Source organism: Leptonotus elevatus, chromosome 15, assembly GCF_054856555.1.
Source record: "Leptonotus elevatus isolate MCC_2025b chromosome 15, RoL_Lele_1.0, whole genome shotgun sequence".
In the NCBI taxonomy this organism is placed as follows: Eukaryota; Metazoa; Chordata; class Actinopteri; order Syngnathiformes; family Syngnathidae; genus Leptonotus; species Leptonotus elevatus.
This window is the reverse complement of record NC_141253.1, coordinates 15760010-15786360: the sequence shown is the minus strand read 5'-3', so window position 1 is coordinate 15786360 and position 26351 is coordinate 15760010. Positions and strand designations below refer to the sequence as shown.

At 40.2% G+C, this 26351-nt stretch overlaps 2 protein-coding genes across 9 annotated transcripts in view; one reads left to right on the top strand and one right to left on the bottom strand.

Annotated features, from left to right (window-relative positions):
- Nucleotides 1-324: 324 nt before the first annotated feature.
- LOC147162142 (amyloid-beta A4 precursor protein-binding family A member 1-like) lies at nt 325-18068 on the top strand. Its single transcript, XM_086095875.1, has 13 exons — nt 325-634; nt 7699-9537; nt 12615-12851; nt 12947-12986; nt 13992-14137; nt 14400-14432; nt 14604-14690; nt 14869-15069; nt 16294-16473; nt 16726-16938; nt 17006-17125; nt 17314-17454; nt 17590-18068. The coding sequence occupies exons 2-13, from the start codon at nt 7759-7761 to the stop codon at nt 17659-17661; spliced, it is 3249 nt and encodes a 1082-aa protein (XP_085952001.1). The 5' UTR covers nt 325-634; nt 7699-7758; the 3' UTR covers nt 17662-18068.
- tjp2a (tight junction protein 2a (zona occludens 2)) overlaps nt 17804-26351 on the bottom strand; it is a 60385-nt gene continuing 51837 nt past the window's right edge. For 5 of the 8 annotated variants that reach the window (XM_086095872.1, XM_086095874.1, XM_086095866.1 and 2 more), the window contains 12 exons: nt 26053-26240; nt 25864-25959; nt 25664-25743; nt 25383-25593; nt 24253-24353; nt 23359-23583; nt 23139-23243; nt 21201-21404; nt 20983-20997; nt 20703-20780; nt 19709-19794; nt 17804-19608 (listed from right to left, as the gene is read on the bottom strand). In XM_086095872.1, the coding sequence (XP_085951998.1) occupies nt 19452-19608; nt 19709-19794; nt 20703-20780; nt 20983-20997; nt 21201-21404; nt 23139-23243; nt 23359-23583; nt 24253-24353; nt 25383-25593; nt 25664-25743; nt 25864-25959; nt 26053-26240 (1546 nt within the window). In that variant the 3' untranslated portion in view covers nt 17804-19451. The remainder of the gene's footprint in view (nt 19609-19708; nt 19795-20702; nt 20781-20982; nt 20998-21200; nt 21405-23138; nt 23244-23358; nt 23584-24252; nt 24354-25382; nt 25594-25663; nt 25744-25863; nt 25960-26052; nt 26241-26351) is intronic. The other 3 variants (XM_086095867.1, XM_086095868.1, XM_086095869.1) reach the window with 3 other exon arrangements.

The window sequence follows — 26351 nt, the reverse complement described above, 5'->3', positions numbered from 1 at the left end:
TGAGGAATGTTTACCTGGAACAGGAGGCTACTAACCAGATCATATCTCACTGCAGCCCACTGTTGATGATGATGATGATGATGATGATGATGATGATGATGACGAAGCCCTTTGACACTCTCGTGATTGAGGTCTATCTAGATAAACTGACATGATGATGATGATGATGATGATGATGATGATGATGATGATGACGAAGCCCTTTGACACTCTCGTGATTGAGGTCTATCTAGATAAACTGACATGATGATGATGATGATGATGATGATGTTGATGATGTTGATGATGTTGATGATGATGATGACGATGATGACGATGATGACGATGATGACGATGATGACGACGGCGATGACGACGAAGCCATCCTCTCAGCCAACCTCTCCCGACTGCAACGAAGCATGTCAGCATCCGCAGCGCTTGTAAAAGGCGCTTTGTGCATCCCTAATCCGCTGTGATGTCACCGCGCAGGAGGAGGGGCTCCGTTCTCCGCTTTAGCCCGACAACTTGTCGTCGTCTGGAGGGACCAACCGAACCGAACCGCAGCAAGCCGACCGAGCCAGCAGGCACCGGGGGGAGGAGGAGGTGGCAGGGATGTACACGGCCAGAGCCGGACCACTAATCTACTGACACGCAGGTAACCCGATGACTAATAACTGTGTGTTGTGCTGTGTTGCGGGTGTTTGACTGTTTATATAAGGCGTTGTTTTCACGACACCTGCCCGGATGTAAGCGTCTGGAAGCGCATCAGACAGGTGACAGATTGTTCTTCTATTACATAATATTTTTGAATACGCCGAGATGAATGCATCGGGAAAGATCCGCGTCATGTTATTTTTACAGAGCATGTCAATACACAACATTATTATGTTTGAGAGACACTGTCTTTTTTTCTTTTCTTTTATATTTTTTAATGCTCAGCTGCTTCTTCATTCTCATCGTGCTGCCAAATAAATGGCTTAGTTGCCTGCTAACGGAAGAGAACCGTCAAGGCAATGCATGGGAAGGGATTGAAGCACTCGACAGTTTGCCTGTACCATTCTATGTTTTTCATGGATTTTGGCGTTAGCTATTATTATGCAAACACGGTGCAAGAAACATGACTCTGCGTGTTTGTTCTTGTGTGTGTGTGTGTGTGTGTGTGTGTGTGCGTGTGTGCGCGTGTGCGCGCGCGCATGTGCGTGTGAAACAGAGAAGACAGAGAGGAGGAATGATGCACTCAATTATTAAAAGGTAACAAAATCCACATATGAGTGAGCACAGAGCAAATTAAAACTAGACTAGAGCTGACTAGAAATAGGCTGTATATATATATATATATATATATATATATATATATATATATATATATATATATATATATATATTTGAGGAATGATCGCAGAACCTTCAGGTTGGGAGACGGCAGCAGCCAATCTACCTACTGGGCCATGCCGCTCCTATGTGTGTCGGTATATCGCTGGTGTCAGGTGAAATCATGGAAACATGGAATGGTGTTTGTTCTCCTTTTGGACACACCAGCAATATGTTTACAAACAGTAGGAGCGGCATAGCTCAAGTGGTGGAGTGGCCGTCTCTCATGCTGAAGGTTCTGTGATTGTTCCTCAGCCCTGAAGTCTTATTTTTGTTTATTTATTTTTTCACCCTCTTCCAGTTCCAAGTGAAAAACTTACTCTGGTTAGTCAGTGACTGCATATAGTCTCTCTCTTTTTTTTTTTTTTAAATCTACTCTACATCTACTCTACGAAATTTACTGTGTATGTGAGGTTTATACATAAAAAATGACTGAATAGATGCTGCTTTGCCAATATTGCCACAAACATGGGTGGGATCTTATGTTGCTTTTCACAGGTTTTGTATGCATGAAACATTTTTGGGGTTGTTTTTCTAACCTACTCGCTGTGTAGCTGTGGATTTTGAGCAGAAAGGGTTACTTTTACCCAAGGTTGGGCTAAATTATTTTTGCCTAGCATTTGGGTAGGCTGAAGAGCTGAAGCTGGTCACCATTTTGGACACAGTTAAGGAAACATTGGTGGATGGCTCAGTGGTAAGTTAATACCACTGAAAGGGGGCAGTGTTCAAAACCTGGTTTGGGCAAATAAAAAAACCCAATTACAAGATATTGTTTATAGACCCGAATAATTGCACATAAATCTAGGGATGTTCAATACCACTCTTTGTCAGGACGATACTACAGTATAAGTATAAGTATTCACTCTTTCAGTACTCACAAATACCAAGTACCGATACCTCTAGTAAACTACTTTTGATAGTTATACAACTTCATTTAACACCATGATAAAAAATGGTCAACAAATACCTTGCTTTCCGACGCTGATGTGTCAAAGCTCTGTAGTATAGTGGCAACTCCTACCAAGGAGGACTTATTCAATAGATTTTTGTGGCCTTAAGTATCTATGGCTGGTATCGACAGCCTCCATGATACCCGACATCTTAAAATATCAGGCTGGTGTCCGCCCGATACAAATACCTGCTAACCCACCCCTGAATAAATCGTAATTTTGTAATTTTTAAACATTGTTTTGTGCATCTAACAGACAGCATAGAGGTATAGTGTCTGCTTTCCATAAGGTTAAGACAGGCATTTCTTCTCCAAAACCTCAGGTAATGTTCATGTTAGTGCAGTACAATATTTGATTCCGGCTTTGGGTGCAACACCCGATTATGTGGGTCATTGCACCAATCATACGAGGGAGGCAGATATCACTTGCGTAATACTTGATGTCTTTTTGTGCTTCCGCTTTTTCTTGATATTGCATAACACACTGTTACTGCCGCACCAATCATTTGAAAAATCCAAATGTCAAATTGTGACTTCATCTCACACAGGGATTTCCAGACACAAATTATTCATACCATAGCTAATTTAAATTGTAGGGGGTTGAGTGCAAACGACACATGACGTGTGGCAAAGGACTTTAAGAAGAAAAGAATAACCTGTTTGCCTTTTTTTTCCTTTCCTTTAAAAAAAATATTCATATAACAGATTTCATTGGACAATTTTTGCATTATTTTAAAGCGTTCTGGTAAATTTTAATGTAATCTAGAATACTACCAGGCAACTTTGATGCCTGTCAAGGCCTTACCCTGAGGATCAGACTGTGACCAGCAACCTACGACAATCACAATTTATATTGAACTAAAAAACAAAAATATATGTTTAGATTTTTTTTTTATCCATGATAATTATTAAACAAATGTATATAGGCTACATCAAGTGAGTTTGCCCACTTCTCAAATTCAGATATTTTATAATTAAAAATCATAAAAAAAAAAATGCAAATATCAGACTAATTCAACCCAAGTGAAGATAAAATACAGGTTTTAAATGGTGATTTTATTTATTAAGGGGAAAAAAATCATTCAAAGCAATCTTGGCTGTGTGTGAAAAAGTACATACCATACTTACTCCCTAATCCTAATAACGGGTTGGGCCACCTTCAGCAGCAACAACTGAAATCAAACACTTTCTCTAACTGGCAATGAGACATTTCATTGGAGGTATTTTGGATCACTCTTCCCTGCACAATTGCTTTAATTCAGCAAAACGGTTGTTGTTTTTTAGCATGAATAACCTTTTCAATTGGATTCAATCAATATCTTCATTTTGTGTTTTTTAAGACATTCAGAAGTTGACTTTCTGGTGTGTTTTTGATAGTTGTGCTGCTGCAGAAGTGCACTTGCTTGAGGTCACGAACTGTTAGCTGAACATTTTTCATCAGGATTTTCTAGTAAAAATCAGAATTCATGGTTCCATCAATGACAGCAAGTCATCCAGGTCGTGAAGTAACAGAGCAGCCCCAAATGTGACAAGACATACACCTTCCAAAAGGTTCAACTTTTTCCACATAGGGAGCTTACTTGGATTATATTCATCTGATATTTACATTTTGATGATTTTGGTCATTAAAGTAGGGAAACTGAAAAATTACAACAACAACAAAAATGAGAAGAGGGTATAGCTATTTTTTTCCACGACTGCAATTTGTGTTAAAATTAATCTGTGACCACAACATCATACTGCATTTTTGCCTTTGTAATTTGTGTGTCATTTTCAGCAAGACATTCAACAACTGAAAATGTATGCATGAGTAATTTTGATATTAATTAGATTAAAATTTTCTGAATATATAACATTTATATTCCTTATTATTTAATCCAAAGGAATTCCCTTCAATGTTTTTTTTTTAAATTATTATCTGTGTTATAAAAAGCAGAAATATATTTTGCACTAACTGTATCTGTACCTGTATTAGATGCACTGTGTCTTGGAAAGACAAGTTAAGTAAAAGTAGAAGACATTTAGAAAATACAATTTAAGAGTAACTCCTAACGTCGAGAGAAACCAGTTGAGGTGGCTCGGGCATCTGGTTCGGATGCCTCCTAGACGCCTCCCTGGAGAGGTGTTCCGGGCATGTCCCACCGGCGGGAGGCCCCGGGGACGACCCAGGACACGCTGGAGAGACTACGTCTGTCGGCTGGCCTGGGAACGCCTTGGGATCCCGTCGGAGGAGCTGGCTGAAGTGGCTGGGGAGAGGGAGGTCTGGGCTTCCCTGCTAAAGCTGCTTCCCCCGCGACCCGATCCAGGATAAGCGGTAGATGACGGATGGATGGAAATTTAGGAGTTAAACAATAGCTGATGAATTTCAATTTCATCCTTTTGCCATTGCCATTTAACGCACCTTCCCATCACATCACCTTTGTTCGAGAAGTACTAATGACTTAACTGCTTGTTGTCAACAACTACTTGTGTCTCAAAAACATTATCTTGTTATTGACGCTGTGTATGATAGCTAGCTCAAGGTCCTTGTATGCCCAAGCAGCACGTGTGCTGTTGTCGGTTGGTGTTTATCAGGAGTGGATTAGTGAGTTAATGGGTTAGCAAATCCCCAAGCCTGCAGCTTTCACTGCACCCTGACAGATGGAAGTGCAGCAATCTGCTCAAGGCCCCCGCAGATATACCGCCGCTGCTGGGCCATCTGCGACTGGGCCAAGCCCTTCTTGATGAGCCTCTCTCTAAGGTGCCTGGCATCCACCGCGCAAACTGTGCAGAGAGGATCATCCAGTAGCCCCCAGTCTACCCCGGCAGTTGGGGCTTGCGGTCAGATTACAACATCAACTTTGGCGACTATATTAACCTTAGCCCTAGAGTTGGTTGTGTCCCTTTTCAGTATGTATTTGATTACTGACACCGCCCCCCCCCCCTCCGCACCCACCCCCCAACCTACCTTATGGTGATGGGCATTATATAATCAATTTATTTAATCCATCCATTTTCTTAACCGCTTGTCCTCACAAAGGTCGCGGGGGTCGCTGGAGCCTACTTAATTTAATCAATAATTTAATTTTAGTTAAGTGAATTAAAAATTTTGAAGCCTTCCTCTGAATCTATCCGGTCAATGACATGCTTCAACTTTGTGGTATACTCTATGTTACCTTTGCCCTGGACCAGGGTTATAATAGTTTGGGAATGTTTTTGTCATTTTTTGTTTTGTTTTCAGTTTTTTGATGTAGTTAGTTTTATTTAGTTTTCATAGTTTTTATTTTAATGATTCGTTTTAGTTGAGTTTTTCTTAGTTTTACTATTAGACTTGTATTATTATTTAAAAACATTTCCAAAACAACCATTCACAAATCAAATACAGGTAACAGTCAACAGACTTTGAATTTCAATAAGTGCAGTGCATAATACTGCTTCTTGATGCATCACAACCCAAACGTCTAAACTAAAGATTGGATGGCCTCGCTTTCCATTCCTTGTTTGAAAAGTTGCCAACTTTGCAAGCACAGATGTCTGGTGGCGCTTTTTTTACTGTGCTTCCGTCGCTTCCATGCAACACACATAAAAGTTTTTGATCGTTTTGTAAACATAAAATGTAGTTTTCAGGGTTTTTTCCATTTTTATTTTATTTCTTTTTTTAATTTATTTAATTTTGGTTATTTTGTTAGTTAAAATGACTTTGCCTTTGACAGAGTAAACTATCTTTTTGTTGCTGCTATCCTCATGAACCCTTTCACCTAATTGATTGCCACCATTGGTGTAAGCTTTCTTGCACAATCTGCAGACCTGAGTAACACCAATGTCACAAAAACGACACTTTTGTCCTTTTTTTTCTAGAGTCGCTTCTTCAGGCTCAGCTCCCTTAAAAGAGATTCTTTTGGCTCCCAGGTGGGCCTCAATTTTTTGTTGTTGCTTCAATTACTCATTAAAAAAATATATAGCGTATGTGGTATATAAATGATTAATATTGCATTGTTATTGCACAAACTTGAGAGTGCTACACAAATAAACTGTTTTAGGAGCAGCAACAGTCGACACACTCGTACATTCATTAACAACAGGTTATTTTGCTTGTTTTTCCCCCTAAGTAACTTAAGTAATGTATGTTGTTTGTGAAACAGAAAAAAGAAGAGCGAGACGGGTGCGTTCGTGGCGGAATTGTTTGCAACCACCTCATCACTGCGCTGATGCATTTCATGACATCATACCTCCGTGACTGTTTCATGCAATTGTCTTATTTTACACTCACACAATCATTCTCAATTTCACAGTTACATAACAAGATCATAAGCAATAACAATGAGGGGTGTTTTCAGATGGACCAATATTATAAGCCCCTCTAGAGTGGAATATTTTAAGCAACGGTTAAAAAGGTAAGCCTAATTATAACAAATGATTCTAGTTACAGTCTGCACATGTTGTCCTTTTCTGGTATTTTAATCAGTAAGATTATTTTGTGTATTTTCTCAGCACGATACACAGCAAAGGCTTGCACAGGAAATAACTGATGGATACCCTGATAGCCTCATTCTATTTAATAAGCATCACAACTGGCCCTGTATCTCCCAGGACACTTGTTATTCCAATCACTGGCCTATCCATCGCTCCGTGTCAGTTCTTATGCGACAACAGCAAAATATCACTTTTCGTCTTCCCACCCTGACTCCTATTTGACCTTTGGCCTCCTCTCGTTCTGCCAGCTGCTGGTGGCTGTGTGAAAGTGGATGAAAGTGCACTGAGGAGCCATACCAGTCCCAGGGGATTTGTTTTTATTGCTATTAGTATCATTGATATAAGCTGTCAGGAAAGAAAAGCAACATAATGTCTCTTACTTACTAAATTACACTGGCCCAATTGTAAGATTATTTTTCATAATCTTTTGGCTGTTCATGCTTTCCCAAAAAGTTGCACGTTAGATCAGTTGAATACTCTAAAATGTTAAAAGGTGTGTTGTAAATGGTTGTTTATGTGTCCCCTGCCTTCGATTGGCAACCTGTTCTAGTTGTGCCCCGTCTTGTCAACCAAAGTCAGTTGATACAATCCTCCCTTGTGACCCGAACAAGGACAAATGATTCTCAAAATGTTTACACCAAATACAACCTCAATACACATGTAACATTGCATTTTAAATCAAACGATTTACTGGATGACAGAGAGATCGAGTACACAGCTATTTGCCTTTTTCTGATGGATGCAGAAGAAGGTCTAATCTGTCCAAAATGGTTTCAATTCTTTAGATAGGTAGATAGATAGGAAGACGCTGAGCCTGGAGGACAGGTCATAGTGACACAATGGCGTAGCTCAAGTCACCTATCTAATTATTAAGAGGGCTTATCTAACAAACCTTTCCGATTTGTCTGATCATTTGTTTATATTGTGTTCTGTCTCTGTGTCTGAAGGGTTTTCATGTAGGTGAAAGGACTATGTTTTAAAAATTGGAATCAAATTACCCCAGTAAAATGAGCCAGAAGTATCCTGAAGAGGAGAGTGGGGAAGTGGATGAGGAATGCCCTGCAGCCTCAGGTTCTCAGAGGACAAGGCAGAATAACGGTTCAGTGCCTGGAGAACCTCCTGTACGTCGACCCTGGAGGCCATGTCAGATGCTCAGTCCGGATGGAGAGTTGAATCCACATCATCATCACCACCATCACCAACCTCCTTATCATCACCACCCACCTGCAGGTCGTGGTGGTCCACAACGGCAACGCCGGCGTCCACCATCAGTACAAGGGCAAAGTCAAAGTCAGGCAAATTTTTCTGGCTCTATCCCAGAGGCTGTTCCCTGCCACGAAAGTCAAAACACTGAACCCCGTCCTGTCCAGCAGCTTCGGCCCGCTGTCACCCGTTACCGCCGTCGTGGTGACCCAAATCCGAGGCTCAAAGGTCAAAGGCAGAGACCACTAATCCAGGAGACGCAGGAATCTTTATCAGTTTCAGAGCACACAGAAGGTCATACAGAAATGACAGTGCAGCAAAACATTACAGATGGTCTTTCTAAGGAACAATTACCGGACAGGGGATCTCCCCACCTGACTTCTGTTGCTGTGGTCACCCCAACCCATCTGTCACCGGGGCCAGTTCATCTTGACTTCCAACCAGACCTTCAAGAAGGTGCTGTGGCCTGTGAGAAAGAGGCTAAGGAGAACGAAGAACCAGGACCCGCAGAGGATGGAGCAGATCAGCACTCAACCACAGATCACTCTTGCTGCCCCTCCGACAACATGCATGCAGTTCAAGATGGAAGAGAGGCGACAAGAGACAAAGGGTTGGAAAACTGTGAGGAAGAGATGGACGTTCATGTTCTCGATGTTGAAGCTCAGGGGAGTGAAATCACTGATCTCTGCTCAGACACAGAAAGCGCTGCCTCACTTAGTAACGACGGACCTCTCCACAGCCCACCGCCACTCCAGTCCCCGACTCCGCCATCATCTCCCGATGCACCGCTTTTCCCGCAGCTGGACCACTTCAGTGAGGAAGCCAGTATGAGCTCGCTACCCGACAATGACATGCTGCCTCAAGATGATGACGAGTGCTCGGAATCACCCCTGGAATACTACCCCAAAACCTATGCAGACTTTTATACAGAGTCCCACCAAAAGTCTTACGTGGAGTCAATTGATAATTCAGAGACAACATCCCACCCCAAATCTTTTCCAGAACCCCTTAAGAGCTCCTATTCTGAAGCACTCCGAGAACCGCGCATGCAGTCTCGTCAGAGGTCGGAGCCATATGAGGCCCAGCAGGGGTCCCACCGCGAGCCATTTGCCAGCCATAGACAGGAGAATGTCCAAAAAGCCTCCCCCAACAAGGGCTCCCATCATGCACCAAGGCGGGGCAAAGACCGAGGTCCCCATCCGTCCCAAGTGGACAGTTCTGTTGGCTGCCGGCTGCACCACTATGACGGCCAGTCTGATGGAGAGGGGGGTAGTGCTACTCAAAGCCCCATCCAGAAAACCTTTAGACAAGTAGATGCACAGACGAAACATCCATCATCCGCGCTGAGCAGCTCAAGAGAGACCAATGATGAGGTTGGTCTCTCAGCTGAAGAAGGTCCAAAGGTCCCGGGAGACGCCATCAGCCTGGTCATAAAAGACATTAGAGAGGCCATTGAGGAGGTTAAGACCAAGACGATACGGTCCCCCTACACACCTGACCAGCCTGTGGAACCCATTTGGGTAATGAGACAGGAGATCAGCCCGCCAGAGGAGGTCGACCCACTACAGATGATGGCAGGCCATGTAAGTATGATCCTCATTTCTCCCCCCCCAAAATTGGCCTTTGATTCATTGAAGTGATTATTCATTCCGACTAGGGATGTTTGATACCACTTTTTTGAGACCAATACCGATACTCAATTCTTCAGTACTCACCGATACCGATACCAAGTGCCGATACCAGTAGTAATTATGTTGCATAAAATTTCCACACAAAAACACACAAACAATGACAGATAATTTAAAAAAAAAGAAGACATTGTATACTACAGCAAATTTCCTTAAAACTGAATAAAATGAATGGCAATTATATTTTTTCAATTTGCTCATAAAAGTCATTTTGCATAGAGCACACAATAAAATTAATTTAAAAAAATCGATAAATAAGATGAAACAAATAATCCAGTGGTTAGGAGTGTAGTGCAAAGAGTGCAAAAAATTAAATTCAATACATTAAGGCTTCAAGTAATTTAGTAATATCTACCATGTTAAGAATCAGCCTACTCAAGCTGTTAAGTGTGTGATGTTTAATTATGTCTTGTTGTGAAATCCATGCTTTTAATTTGTAAGGCTGCTCTGTTTTTCCAGTTCCTGTATCACGTTCTCCATTCATTACAAAAACAATGTAGTATGTATACTAGAGCTGTGCGGTACTTGAGATTTTGGTATAGATCGATACCAAGTAAATGCTGGTGCCATTATCGCCGATATCGTTACCGATAGCAATTACTTTTAGGTTAATAAAATATTATAGTATTTTAAATAATTTGTCTTTTTAAATAAAAAAATAAAAAAATTGAATTAGACTTTATTGTAAAGTTCTTAAACATGCCATAAAAATATCCTCAATGAAAAAATACCAGGGCTGTTATTTAAATTTTACAATGTACAAGTAATAATCTTCATAATCTCAGTCCCTGTCTGCACTCAAAGAAACGCCAGCCACCGAAGTTTCTCTAGTCTAGTCACATTACATGAACGATATACTTGCTGTACTATACTTGTTGTGCTACACTAAAACCGAGCTCAACTAGTAGTTGGACAAGCTCAACCGAAGCATAATATGACTCATTGTCATATTATGTCATTCACTGTTAACATAATTATTTGTTACCGCCAGTGCTGCCCACTGCTGTCATTGGCAGGCTGGCACATGCACGTGTGCTACAAAGGGATTGTGACCGATGAGAAAGCAAAAACCAAAATAAATAAATAAATGTAAAATACAGATACTAGTGCTCTGGTATCGATACGATACTGGTATTCACGTTAGTATCGATTCAATCGATACTTGGATCGATTTGCACAGCCCTAATGTACACCCAATTCACACTGACTGCGGAACGGACGCGGTGCGTTTTCCGTACTTGTCAATTAAGACCAGCTGCAGTGCGGTGCAGAAGGGATGCGGCGCTGCGAAAGGTTTCCACATTTTTTTCCCGGACGCCGCATGCGGATTTGCATGAAGTTGAAGAAATGACACGGGCCAAACTGGAAGTCGAGCGTCGGCATCAGGGTAAATCCGGTATATTTCAAAATAAAACAGTTTGCAAATTCATTTTCTGGGGGAGGCAAGCAAGCATAGTCTAACATGAGTCGGACATTTAAGACAAAAAAACTAGCTCAGATTAAATTAAACATGACAAAATAACACTATTTAAACACAAAACGTACTTACGCATGGTAGAAGTCACAGAAATAATGTCCAAAACCATATCGTGTGACAGCAGGCAAGTGTGGCTATTGTTTACAAATAGGACTCGACATACTCTGAACGTGATCTTGTGGTCTGTCGGGTGCAGATTTCCGGAATTGGGCGTTAAAGAGCTATAAGTAGCGTCTGCAGGGCCTTAAACGGCACCGTTGTATTTTTAGCACCCCAGCTCTGACGTTAACGAGGCAATTAAGCGCCTGGCAAACGTAAACGAGGCAATTAAAGTTAAGTTACGTGAGCTACGAACATATACAGTGGTACCTTGGAGTTTGAACATAATTCGTTCCTGCGAAGTGTTTCAAATCTGAATTGTTCAGCCTCTGAAACATTTTTTCCCATAGGAAATAATGTAAATGCAATTAATCCGTTTCCAAGCTCCAAAAACTTCTAATTTCTATTTATGTTTTTACATTTACAGTACAGTACAGTATTTAAACAATAAAAATACCTTACCTTACTTGTGGTGTGATGGCATCAGTGGATGATAAATGCTATGCTAATGCTAGCTTTAGTTCAGTGCTGTGTTGTGTGAGCTGTTTAACGTCAGGCACGTTGTTGAACAGCTAAGGGGGTCTTCGTGCCAGTATTTACAGAAGTAGTCACGGTAGTAACCCAACTGCGCGATAATCTCCTTCCTAATTCCACTGTGGTTCGTAGCACTGTATGTTTTTCTTTGCTGCCACTGGCACTTTTGTCTTTCTTTGGGCCCATGGTGAAGAAAATTGTTGTTGAAAAATCAAAATGCACTCGCGAGTATGGAGCACCTCCGGGAGTATTCACGATCTGACTGGAAATGAGCAACGTAAGCATTCGGCATTGCTCGGCTTCGCTCAACTTAACTCGGCTACCCGTTTTCAAGGTATGTTTGGCTTAGCCTTCTTTGCTTGGGTGTTCGAACTCCGAAAATGAGTTGAAACTCCGAGGCATTTTTTATTCAGATTTTTTGGTTGAAGTCCGAATTGTACGAGTTCCGAGACGTTCAAACTCCGGGGTTCCACTGTATAACACTAACCCACATTGAATGACAGATATACTGTAGGTGATATTACTCACAACTTACTTATTCTCAGTAACGCACACCAAAATGGCGCTGCCGGAAGTAATGAAATGAACAAGTGTTACCTCATAACAGAGGAAACAAACGAGACGGAACAAAACTTTTGTTCCCCCCAGTCTTTCTGATAGTTCCTGACCGAAAAATTGCCACAAGAGCGGGGGCCGATACCAGTATCGATATCCGTCTCCAGTACCTATACCATTAAATGTGTGACCTGGTATCCCGCCCGATACCTGGTATCGGTAATCGCCCATCCCTAATTCCGACCTACAAATTCTATTTCCTCCTTTTTGTTTCCTACTACTTTGTTCATTTTCATCCCTTTCCCAGTCAGTGTCCAGGTCTCCGACTCAGCATGCCTCATTGTCAGATCAGGAGTCTGGCAGTCCGCTGAATGTCGAGTCGTCCAGAGCAGGCCTTTCCCAACAATATCGCGAGCATCAGCCCCAAGGCCGCCAATCGCATCAGAGGGATGGCGCGATGCAACCGCACCCATACACGCAGCCTAGTCAAGCACAGCAACATCACCAACAGAGTCAACACAATCAGCAGCCGCCTGTCCAAAAGGTGATGTCATTCGACCATTAAATCACAAGAAAGCCCTTGACATGTGCGATGTTTCACTTGTTTGATGTAAGATTATTGTGCTTTTTTATGTATAGAGTCGCAGATCTCTTCCGCAGTTTCCCACATTTGTGGATGGTGAGTAGACAAAATGTGTACATGTGCAGGTGCCAGTGTGCACTAGTTAGCCCTAAGGATAACTTGAGTAGTCCACAGGTCTGTTCTAAAAATAGCTCACCAGTGATAAAGCACACTGGGACTTGCTAAGATTAATTAAAACAGAAAAAAATAAAGCTAACATTTATTTATTCAATTTATTTGATTAAAGTTAACATGATACCTGTTTCTTAATGTACCAATATTCTATATTTGGTTTAAAAAAAATTGTTTGTGTTCAATGGATTTTTTTTTTGACTTACCCAAATATTTTAAAAAGAAAGAAAAAAAAAGGACGTTTCAGAGCTGTAATTTTAATACTGTGATACTGGAATATTTTTGCTCATATTTATCATACCATCAGAATCTAATATTGGCCCATGCCTAGTAGTACTGTCTGTAATAAATAAATAAATAAATAAATAAAACGATAGTTGTATTAGGTTGGTATGGAAGCATTTGAATACCATGAAAACACATTAAAGGGATACTTGACTCATTGAGCCATTTTCACCAGTAAAAAGTTAATATTTTGTACAGAATAAATTTGATAACTTCATTATTTTTCATGTAAAATTAATACCTTTAAAAACTAATTTATCCACTTGTCAACTGAAGATGACATTAGTAGGTAGCGACCAATCATGGCTCAGTTTGCTGACCAAACTCAGAAAAGAGGTGAGCCATGATTGGTCGTTACCTACTTCCTCAGCGCAGGTGATGTCATCTTCAGTCAATAGCAAGTGGGGGAAAATGTGTTTTTAAAGGTATTAATAATATATGAAAAATAATGAAGTTATCAGATTAATTCTGGACAAAATATTAACTTTACTGTCTGAGTTAAGTACCCCTTTAAATATTATGAGTGACAGTGTGAGCAAGGCGATATTTGTACTTTCATACTGCCAAATGTCCCGTTACTTTTGTCCATTTAGTGTCACATATGCAAACATTCTTGTGCCTGATGAGTGCATTTCATCTTTGTAGTCCCGGGACCATGTGACCCTGACGATCTTATTGATGGCATCATTTTTGCCGCAACCTACCTTGGATGCACACACCTGCTGTCAGAGAGGACGCCCACAAAGAGCGCGCGCATGCAACAGGCTCAAGAAGCCATGAACAGAGTGCGGGTATGTTTGTCATGGTGATTCGTGAGCTTTTTAATTCTGAAGTATGAAGTGGTGAACTAGTTAATATGAAAATGGGTGAACGTAACTTTGGATTAGTCTGTGTAGAAAATTAACTTTCTCTACACTGGGAACATAAGGTTTCGAGAGTGACAAGGTAACATGTCAGCGCGAGACTGCGTTAAAAAATGGATGAACGACTGAATGAATAAATGAATGAAATTCTACGCTGTTGACCTGTGAGTTGTGCTCTATATCTCTGCAGGCAGCACAGAAACAAGCAAATAACAGGAAAAAGGTGAGCTGTCTCTCCTCTCTTTTTTTCTTGGAAAATGGAAGTTTATGTTGAGAAGTCAGTGCTCATATAGCTAATTTGAAATTTTACAATTGTCTCTTCATTTTAAAAAGAAGTAATTTTTTAAATTTGTTTTTATTCTATCTGTTCTTGTCAACGTTGATGTTTCTGTAGAGTCCTGACAGTGAGGCTCCATGTAGTGCTGAGGTGGATCTTTTCATGTCCACGCAAAGAATCAAAGTCCTCAACGCAGATACTCAGGTGACGATACATATATTATATTATTATATATATATATATATTATAGCCTTTAGTAGGAATTGTGTTCACGCAGTTGTGTAGCATGTCAAAATGGCCTTCGAACCCCACATGCAGCACTTGAAAATGACCCAGATGGCTTTTTCTGAACATGAACATATGCTTTTTTGTGACCTTATAGGAGTCTTTAATGGATTTGCCGCTGAGGACCATTTCCTACATTGCCGACATTGGCAACATGGTGGTCCTGATGGCACGGGGGAAGATGGTGCGGTCCCGCAGCGCGCAGGAAAGCTTGGAGCACACAGCGGAGCAAACCACCATGTCCAATGATGACAGACGGCTCTACAGGATGATCTGTCACGTCTTTGAGTCTGAAGATGTGAGTCAGTGCTCACATGGGTTCGGTTAGATGCAGATTCAAATTCGGATAATTTGTATTTTCAAGTTGATGTTACAAAATATTTGTTGTCTTTCGACACACTAAGAATAAAAATACGAATACTGTAGATATAAGAATAATATCAATACATCCATTTGACATATTACTAATTAGCATCACGAGTGAGCTGGAATCTATCCCAGTGGTAAAAGTCCTCACACTTAAGTAGAAGTATATATACATGTGTAAAAAAGAAGTATGGTTCAACTTTGTTTTAGCCACACCCCAAAAAACACAAACAGCTGAAATGGTCAAAACAACTTTAACATTATACAGTTAACCATTGCGGGGTTTGTATTACATATTCAAAGTCCAGCTATTTCGCTTTTTTATTATAATTTTAATAATAATAATAATGATAATAATTTATTTATTTTACAGTTGATTACTGTTATTTTGTTCTGCCATGTTTATGTTGTGTGTAATTCCACAGTCGACCTCTAGATGAGGCACACTATTTCATTTGAGACTAAATTTAACTAAAGAAGATTGAAAACACAAAATATTTCATCTCCGCCTTGTTTTTACTTAAGGTTGAATATCAGTCTACTACAATGCTGCTTTTTACGCCAAAAGAAAGCGACGGTTATTATAATGTAGCCCCTATCTTTGAACAAAATGGACAAAATGAATTTCTGTAAACATATATTTGATTGGTACACTGCTTATATAATATTTTGTGTTATCCATTGTTCTTGCTCTCTCAATACATTCAATAATATTAATAGTGAGTGTGTATAAAGGCCTTAAAAAGATAAGTGCTAAAAATACTATAAAAACAAACATGGGTGTATTTAAATATGGTATTGCTATATCACAGATTTCACTTATTGAGGGGGTAGTCTGGAACTTAACCCCACCAATGGATGGGAGAACAACTGTATCCCAGCAATGCAGTCCTGTATTACATTCGTCTCCTTTCTCTCTTGCATTTATTATGTAAATTAGCCCCACTGTTACATTACAATGGGGTGGAAGTGTAGAATAACTTACTCACAGGCACATTTTCAGAAATTGGCAGAAATCAACAGCTTGACTGTTTCACACTTGATAAGTGAGCAGCCAAAATAAATAAATAAATCAATTTAGAATGAAACAGGTACACCTATGTACGCCATTTTGAGTTGTTTTCTCAGGATGAAAATGTCTTCATCTCTTCTCCAGGCGCAGCTTATTGCTCAGTCCATTGGACAGTCCTTCAGTGTGGCCTATCAGGAGTTCCTCAGGGCCAACGGCATCGACCCCGAGGATCTGAGTCAGAGAGAGTACAGCGACCTACTCAACACTCAGGACATGTACAACGACGACCTCATCCACTTCTCCAAGTCTGAAAACTGTCGAGATGTAAGTGAACCAGTAGGTGGCAGCAGAGTACTAGCGCTTCTTCTGGCTGATAGAGCTCAACACATTAGAAATTTGGCTTTCCATAATATCAATATAGAGTATGAAAAATGATCAATACGCCTTTTGCCTTTCTTTGGGCAATGAGCCATTTTGAAATAGACGGTGTGATGTGTATGGAAAACACTTCTCACCATAAATTTCAAGATTACATTTTAAATCAATTATAAAGCCAGTCTTTTTTGTTTGTTTTAGGTTTACATTGAGAAGCAGAAGGGGGAGATTCTGGGTGTGGTGATAGTGGAATCGGGCTGGGGGTCCATCCTCCCCACCGTCATCATCGCCAGCATGATGCACGCCGGTCCCGCAGAGAAGTCCGGTCGACTCAACATCGGCGACCAGATCATGACCATCAACGGCACAAGCCTAGTGGGTTTACCGCTCAGCACCTGCCAGAGCATCATCAAGGTACGGCGGCAAATTTCGATTTCTCGGACTCTATTCTGTTAGCGAGTCTAATTCAGTCGTCCTTCAGGGGCTCAAGTCACAGTGCAGGATCAAGATGAACATTGTCCGGTGTCCGCCCGTTACCATGGTGCTCATCCGAAGGCCGGACCTCAGATATCAACTGGGCTTCAGTGTCCAGAACGGCATTGTGAGTATAATGACAGGGAGTAAGCTTTTGTGTTGAAACCACAATTCATAACCAATGCGTGATTTTTAGTGGTTAATTGTCATTATTTCATGACATTTTGTGTGAAAACCTGGCGACTGGAGTTCGACTCGAGTGACACGTCTGCTTCCAAATAACAATTGTTTCATATATGATACATTTGTGTGCAGATCTGCAGCCTAATGAGGGGCGGAATCGCAGAGAGGGGCGGCGTACGCGTTGGCCACCGCATCATTGAAATCAACAGTCAGAGTGTGGTGGCGACACCTCACGAGAGGATCGTACAGATCCTGTCAAATGCCATGGGAGAGGTATGTTTAGTTCCTTCACAATTTCAATTACAAATCTGAAATCTATACAGTGAGAATGAATGTTGTCACAGTATTGTCCTGCGTTTGAATTGTACACGTTGAGACAAGATCAAATATTGTCCGTCTCGATTCCAGATCCACATGAAGACGATGCCTGCAGCCATGTACCGCCTGCTTACAGCACAGGAGCAACCTGTCTACATCTGAACACAATTCATCACGCCCGTTTTCTGTCTGTTCATCCCGCTTTCACTCCTTTGAGTAGCTTCCATCACTTAGCAACCTGTTTGACATCACGCTAATTGCCTTAATCTGTACAGTGCACAACAACATAGACATCAACACCGTAACAAGTTGATTTATTTATTTTTTTCATTTGAGCCACGTGCTCCCTGTGATGTGGTACAGTATGTGGGACCAAAGATAAATCGACGGTCTTATTGTGCATATGTAGGCGGCAAACAAGAGTAAACGTTATTTTTGGTTGAATAGCTGTCATATCTGAATGTACACGACATAATGTTGGACCTTAATATTGTCAGGGCAAGCAAAGTGTTAAACAAGTGAAGCCAAGCATGTTCATTACTGCTAAATAAACCGAAGGCAATCACCAACACCAGCTGCTTTTGTGTTTGACTTGCAAGTGGACGCAGTCACCAGCTGAAGATTTCAATTCAGCCGGTTTGACTCCGTAATTTATATGAAATCACATTCATGCTACAGTATAAATTACTCCTTTAATAGTGAACATGTCAAACATTTCAATCTCAACTAGTAACAAAGCCGAAACGCTGTCAAATATATTTAACGTTAAAAAAAAATATTTATTTGAAATCCCCAGTGACAACACTAAAAAAAAAAAGAATAAAAAAGAAAAGCACATAAAAAAAACCCCTAACAAATCACTATGATTGTCTTCACCACATACCATTGATTGATTGGATTTAAGAGAATATACTTTGTAAAATCTATATCATTGTCTGTGGTTGCAAGAAGTTTGAAAAGAGAAAGTAAATGCTGTTCCCACAACTCCAACATAAATGTTACTTGGACGGTCAAATGTGTTTAAGCATACAGTACTTAATCTACTGGCACCACAAATAACACTTTTTAATAAAAATGATATTCAACGCTTAAAAAAAAAATCAAGGATTTTGCAACTTTGAGACCTACACGCTATTAATATGTATCTAAGAGATTCTCCCCCATAATATGATGCAGCATTTTTCATTGATGAAGGGACACACAGCAACCAAAGCAGATATGAAAAACAAAAAGGGAAGTTATCTCAAAAACAACTCAGATTCTCTCAATTAAGACTATTTTGAGCTTTTGATGTTTTGTCCGTTTGTTGTCATTATTTAAGACAAGGCACTTGAACATGTGCTATTTTCCTAGTACACAGTGTTCTCCAATGTAAAGTTGGGTAGAGGTACACAAGAAATCACACGACTGACCTTATTTTCTTAATGTGGATGAGCACTGCTATTCATGGGAGCATTGAAACAAACAAAATAGCTTTGATCTGACAACACGAGACAATTCAAACAGCTAATTTCTCTTAACTTTGATTTCCATACAACATAATGTATACTTTTAAACAACAAAAATAAAAAAAAAATAAAAAAGTCATCGCTCACTAGATGAGGAAACAATTTCTTGTCCTGGCGGTGATGTGTGGGTCACCAGGTTCAACTGAACTACTATATGAGAGGAACGCTATAATAATATATACAACACATAGAGAAGTGATGAATTACAAAGGATAGCTGAAAATATGTGAGTGTGAGTAGGTCACCTGGTTGATCAACACACACTAAGGTCAATGTGTCTGAACCTGACATGCCCCAGATAGTGCAAATCACAAAATCACAGAGAGGTTCTTGAGGTGAGGCTTTTTTTTTTTTTTTTTTTTTTAACAGCAGAGTTTAGCGCGTTTGGTCACACGGACGACAAAAGTAGTGTGGAATCACGACGTCATTTGCTCCCTTTTTGGACTACAACTCAGTGTCCTTGTATTTCTGGGGGTTGTAGTAGCCCCTCTTGTTGTTGTCGGCCAGCTGCCTGCGGTACTCGGCCTCGTCGTCTTCATAAGATCTGCTCTCCGAGTACTGCTGCCTGGATGGAGTCTGTGGCTCCGGATTGGAGCTGGAACTGATAAAGGCACAAACACGCAGAGTGAAGAAAGGAAATGCTTCGGCTTCATCGGACAAATGGAGGCTGCTTATTTGCGACAAGGGAACGGCGCTCTCACCCGATTGGCTGAGGACGGTTGAGATTGGGTTTGGGTAATTTGACTGGGATTGCATAGATGTCCGGGTGCTTCTGGGCGATTTCCAACTGAGTTGAGAGAGGAACAAAGCCCAGATATGTCAGAATGACTTTCAGAAAAAAACAAAATACAGCTTGCAAACACAACCCAAAGATGACTTCTGCACGGAGTCACAAGGATTTAACTAAACTAAAATTACATTAGATTAAACCCAAAAAAAACCCAAACTTTTCCGTAGTTAGAAGCAGAAGTTTCCAACGCAACCCAAGTCGTCTGTCAAGACTGTGTGCGTTTGGAAATTAACTTTGATGCCCCAACACCATCATAGACAGGTGACCATGCGTGTATGTGTACCTGCCTTTAAAACAGAGTTGGCGGGCTGTCTCGTATTTATTTTTTAAGTACCGGTGCAAAAAAAAATATTATACCGAGCCGTTTTTCTGCCCAAACATCGAGGTATGGTACTGGTATCCCGTGCAACACTCGTCGTATATATTTCTTAATTTTTCCCATGATGTTCTTTTTTTTCTCCTTTTTTTCTTCTTCTTTGCCCTCTTGTGGTTAAGATCAGGGGATGTCGTTAATATTCGTGGGTGTGAAGCCCTTTTAGACTCTTGTGATTAAGGGCTATCAATTTGACTTGACATATTTATATTTCATGATTCCTTAGTAGTGCTCTTCCGCCATCTTGTGGCATTGATTGCTAATTTGAAACCTTTAGGAGTGGCATCAATTAATCGCAGGTTTCCACTCACACTGTCAAAAATTAACACTTTATTCTACTCTGTGAATTTGTGCTGCACTCGCATTGGCATGTAAATGCTTAAGATTTTTATATACATTTGGCACAGCCCTGATTCAAACCTGAAGATATCTAACTTAATGCATTTTTTTTGTATTTATGCTGCCTTTAAGAATATCTGAATTCTGCCACTTGAGAGTAAAAAATAAAAAGTAGTGCAGAAGCAACACATACCCGAGCATTTTCTGCCTCCTGCAGTTCGAGGATCCTCTGAGCTCGGGCCAGGTGGTCCATCTTCTCAAAGGCTTTAATCTATGGAGAAACATGTTGACATGACTTATTTTTCTACAATATGTGTCACATCATGATATCCATGTAAATCTCACAGATAGATGAAACATCTGACTTTTAATGAGGACTGGTGAAATGAAGAACAAAAAAAATAAAAAAAAATAAAAATGAAAGTAACAAATGCTTCATTCAAGCATTTCATTCAACACAGACATTCAATTACCTGATCCCCCGTTTGCTGTGCCACATAAGAAGCCAAGAAAGTGGTAGAAGAAAACAGCGGAATAAAGAGGCATCAACATAAGCAACCAAGCAGCAAAGCCAATTAAACAAAACAGAGGGCGTAACAAATTGGACTAGTCAGCAACATCTGCAGAATATTCATCAGGAAGCTGCAGCTCTAAAAATAAATATGACTAAAACTAAGTGAGTAATCACAACCTTGCCCAGGAAGGATTTGTTGGCAGGGTCCTCCTTCATCTCCGAGGTCTGTTCGTCTGACATCTGGTTGAGGCGGGCCACGGTGGGCTTCAGGGCCACCGGAGGGGGCAGCGGCTTGTTCCCGCCCGCGGCATCGCTGCTGATTGTGCTGCTGGAGTGCGAGTCATAGCTGCGTGATGAGTCAGTCCGGGTCTGAGCACGCACCTGTAGCACAACGCAGCCAAGCCAGTAAGAAGCATTCAACTTCTGATGAGGTTCTTGATGCACTCACATGAGCGTTTGGGATTGCACACTTAGAGTTAACAGAACAAAAAAACAAAAAATTGTTTTTGATATATTTCCCCCAAAACAATAACAGATCATTTTAAAGAAAGACATACAGTATATCCCAATATAGCATTTTTTCTTTAAGGGAAAGTCAATCCAAAATTGTTCTGTACAATAATATGTTCTATGTTAGCCCTGCTCGTCTTAACATGGTACAGTATTCTTATTAACTTTGTGTTGGTGGAATACGAGTTAAGCAGCAAAATCCACCTGTTTATATCCATCCGAGTTGCTCAAGGCTCAGGTAACAACCAATCACAGCTCAGCTTCAGAAAACAGGAAAGCCGTATTTGGTCGTTACCTGAGAAACTGTGATGTCATTTTCAGTCGACAGCAAGTGGCAAAATGGCCTCCCCCTTGAGATGGATAAAAATGGGTGGATTTTGCTGCTTTACTCATATTCCACAAATGTAATATTAATCAGAATGTCATGTTGAGACTAGTGAGGTCACATAGAACATATTACTGTCAAGAAATGTTAAATGTTGACTTCCCCTTTAAAATTTAATCAAATTAATGGCAATGTTCTACTTCCTGATTGTAAAACAACAACAAGAGTGTGTCTGATACTCATATTGGCCACAAGTAATGATATACATGCATTCCAAAGTTTAGAGAAGGTCAATATATTTTCACTTGTAATAGTTGATGTGATTTTAGGTTTGTCCTGAAATTTTACTAAGAAGTAGGGCTGGGTTTAATTATTTTTTTTGAATAATCAATATTGAATTGATTTTCCTTTTCTAGCCTGATATCGATTCATAAAACCATAAATTGATTATTTTAACATCGCTTTTTCCCATGAATTCATAAGAAAATAGATTTTTAATGGTCAATTTTTTTGTATCTTACTTTTTTCTTTAAATTTACCGTTCACGTGAATTTAAAAGTATTTTCTTACCTTTATGAAAGACCTGATTTATTGCACTTTAAGACAGTTCTGAATCTTGTTAATTTATATTTATAATTACCTGAATTAGAACTGTGAAAATATTTTCATCTCATCCTTGCTGATGTAAACTTTTGTGTAACACTAAAGTGATTACAACACTTACTTTTATTAATAAACTAAATCATTTAACCGGTTACTGCCTCCGGAAAATTTTATGTTTGGGGAGTTTTTATCATGTCCTTGATATTTAAGAAATAATTGATGTTCCACAATTAATCAATATTGGATTGAAGTGAAGTGAATTGAATTGTAAAAAAATCTAAATCGAAATGAACTGAACTCTTGTGAATCAAAATCGAATCGTTTGAGGAAATTAGAATCGATACCCAGCCCTATTTAGAAGTCAAATATCCCAAACTTATTGTGAATAGTGCATAAGATACAAGATTAATGGATAATTGTGGTACTGATGATCAATAAGTCTTGCCTCATTAATGCCTATTTTTAGTTTTGAAATGGAATGGATCCTCACTACTTATAAGTATATATATTTTGTCATTCTTGGTTGTTTATCACACATATGTAGTTTTAGTGTAAGTGTCCCTCAAAGAAGACATTTAATTCTGTATGATGTTTACAAATGTCTTTATTTTGACTGCCTGTACATTAAGGGTGAGAAAGACACAACTCAGTATGCGATTAAGGCACTGTGCTCTCACCTTTGGAGGTTCAGGGACAAAAGCAGGGGGAGGACTGGGCTCTCTATTTAGCCTCTCTCTGCTGCCTGACCTTCTCATACGATTCCGGGGTTCAGGGTGGGGCTTCTACACGCACAGACACAAAACCACACACACGCACCCGATACAGGAGGGTTTGACAGGGTTGCACTGCACATGAGAGTACTATACCGGATGGGGGTTCGGATTGCACTCCACTCACCTCGTCAGGTAGCACGGGTTCTGACGAGCGACTGATGGCTGACACAGGCTGTGGCTCGTCCATTGGCTCGTCCAGCTCGTTGTCGGTGTAAGCCCCGCCCTCATCGGCGGTGTCGTCGTAGTCGCTGGTCAGACGGCTGTCCATGCTTAGGTAGTCTGCGCTCATCGCTGACAAGTAGGACATTCGGTCGTCATGGAGATCTAGATCCTCCTCTGAACCATCCAACTGTCAACAGGAAGTGATATACCGTAAAGCATCCGCATTTTGGCTTGACATTTACAAATGCACATTTTCGCGGATTTATTTTGCAATCTTCTATTATTTGCTGAAAAACTTGTCCATTTGCTATTTTTGTTTTAAATAAATAAAAGTAGTTTAACGATGACGATTTGTTTGGTCTCCTCATGTTCGGCGAACTGTTGCCTACTTAATGCACCGTACTATAACGATTGCTCTCATGAAAAAAACAAGCAGTGTACTGTTACTTCCTGCACAGTGGATGGAAGAGGGGGATTTCCCTTCAGAACATGTCCTGTACTCAGAGATTGTTAATTGGGAGCCACTCAGAACGACTAATACTGTATCAGATTGTGTTTGGTGCTTATATACTCAGAACGCAGAATGTGGACTCCACAAGATTTGCACTTCAAAGCATTGTATGACTGGTCCTAAAATACTGCAAAAATATCAGTGCAGTTTCTAACATTTTCATATTTTTTTTATTTTCATTATACACCAGTATTCATCATATCAAAATGATATAATTGCAACAATTAGGTTTAGCCAGACTGTTCCAGTTCCTCAAGTTACCCCTTATTCTCTAAACACTGGTTTAGTCACCAGACAATGCAACATGAAATGAAATGCTACAAAGAAAACCGATGTCAGACTTACCTTGCCTTCACACACCCACACAGCTCTGTCCTGCTGTTCCCGAATGGAATCTTTCACACTGCCGTACCATGCATCATTGGCTGAGTTGAGATCGATTGTATCTGAATGGGAATTGAAAGGAACAGAATACAGTACACTTACTATTTGGTCTCTACATCAGCAAGGCTTCCATTTCACAAATGAATTTAATGGTTAATTGCTTTTATAGTATGTAGATTATGTCAATCAGTATGTATTTGATAGGGGAGTCATATTTACTTTAAAGCATTCCATAACGTTTATCAGAATCTCTCAAGGGGAAACACAACTCACACTTTGTAACATATACACTAAGGCTGTATATACAGTATGTATACAGTACAGTATCAGCCAATCACACACATGGAGGCATGCAAGGGGAGATGTCAGAGTGAAGAGGCACACAAACATTGGGCTGCTCCTTTTGAGCTGGGGCTTTGGTGTTGGTACCGTGCTCAAAAAAAGACCTAGACAGCAATCAAATGTAGTAAAACTTTTGCATCCAATCATATGTAGCATTGGGAAATGGACCAATTGCATTTTGATGCATATTAGGATAATGGTGAGCCAAGAATTTGATGTTCTTGTAGCATTATTTGTTTTTGTGTAGGACAGAATTTGGAGGAAAAAAAAAAAATCACATTTATTTTTCTATAAAGGGTTGAACATGGATGAACATAAACTTGCACTTTATGCAGATGATTTATTAGTATTTTCAACTCAACCAATGATGTCACTTCCCCCATTACTGAATAACCTTATGAAATACAGTCATGTTTGGGGCTATCAAATTAACTATCCCAAGAGTGAAGCATTCTTAATAAATTTGGAAAATCACTGTTTTAGTAAGCTCTCAGTACCATTTAAAGGGCTTTAAATATTTGGGAATTAATGTCTGCCATTCATTTGATAAGGTATATGAATAAAATTACAGATCACTGCTCAATAAATCAAAAACAGAACTGCAAAGATGGATGGTTGGCCAAAATGCTAAATTATTGGTTAATTCACTATTAATGAATAACCCTAATATTCCAGCAGTTAACAGTGACAGAGCTCTCATAATTTAAAATACTAAAACAACCAAACAACCTCTCAGTGACAAAACCTACCAGTGAAAAAGTGTGAGCATGTCTTTCTCAGCTTAATGGCCTGCTCATATAGTTTGCGTGCACTGCGGGTGGATCCAGGCAAGAGGCGATTCCTCATGGTCTTGAGTCCCTGCTTGCTGTCTGGATTCAGGAAAATGACGATGGGATACCACTGGGTGTAATTCAAGGTGTCAACGGCTTTGGGAGTCACATCCAGCAGCGCGTGAGTATTCTTAGGGAAAAAGTTCCAATGTTACAAAGTGGATCAACATTATTAAAATGCATTTTGTGGAAAAGCATACCTGTTCAATAATTTGTCGAATTGTGTTCAGTCTCACAACTCCGGATGATTTCTCACTTCCTGCATCCTTCGGCTCGGTTTCTTGAACAGGAAAGATCACAGTATTTACGGGTGTATAATGTTGTAAGTAGAATACTAGTTTGCCTAACTCAAGCACAATCTCTACCATGTTATCCTAAAATACAAAGCATAAACACTTACTAGCAATGACAAACTCATTCGGCATGTCACTGGCCAGTTTTTCATTCACAGCATCAGAAATGGGCCCAAATATGACCACAGGTCTCTTGAAGCCAGCTGAAAAACAATAAACAGCCGTTGGACAAAGACATTCAAGAATCCCACCTGGTAGCAACAACATTCCTGCAGTATAAATTGAGGTTAGGGCACCTTCACGCAGGACAACTCTCTCATAGGCTGAGAATCGTGTAGCAACTGGTGCTGCACTCAGATCCTCTCGACTCTTGCGAAGATCTTTTTTCTTAGCCGCTCTTTGACCTCGAAGCCTCCAGAAGTCTCCTCTGTCGTTACCTGATGCAGCTCGTGCAGCATTCTGGACGTTAGACATTTGCTCTGCTCTGTGATATCAAACAAAAGTGCCTCAGTCACATTCATTTTTTTGTAACAAATGTTGCATCTTTCCAGCTGACACGTGAACAAATTGAGCTTGCATGTTACATGAGGAGAGC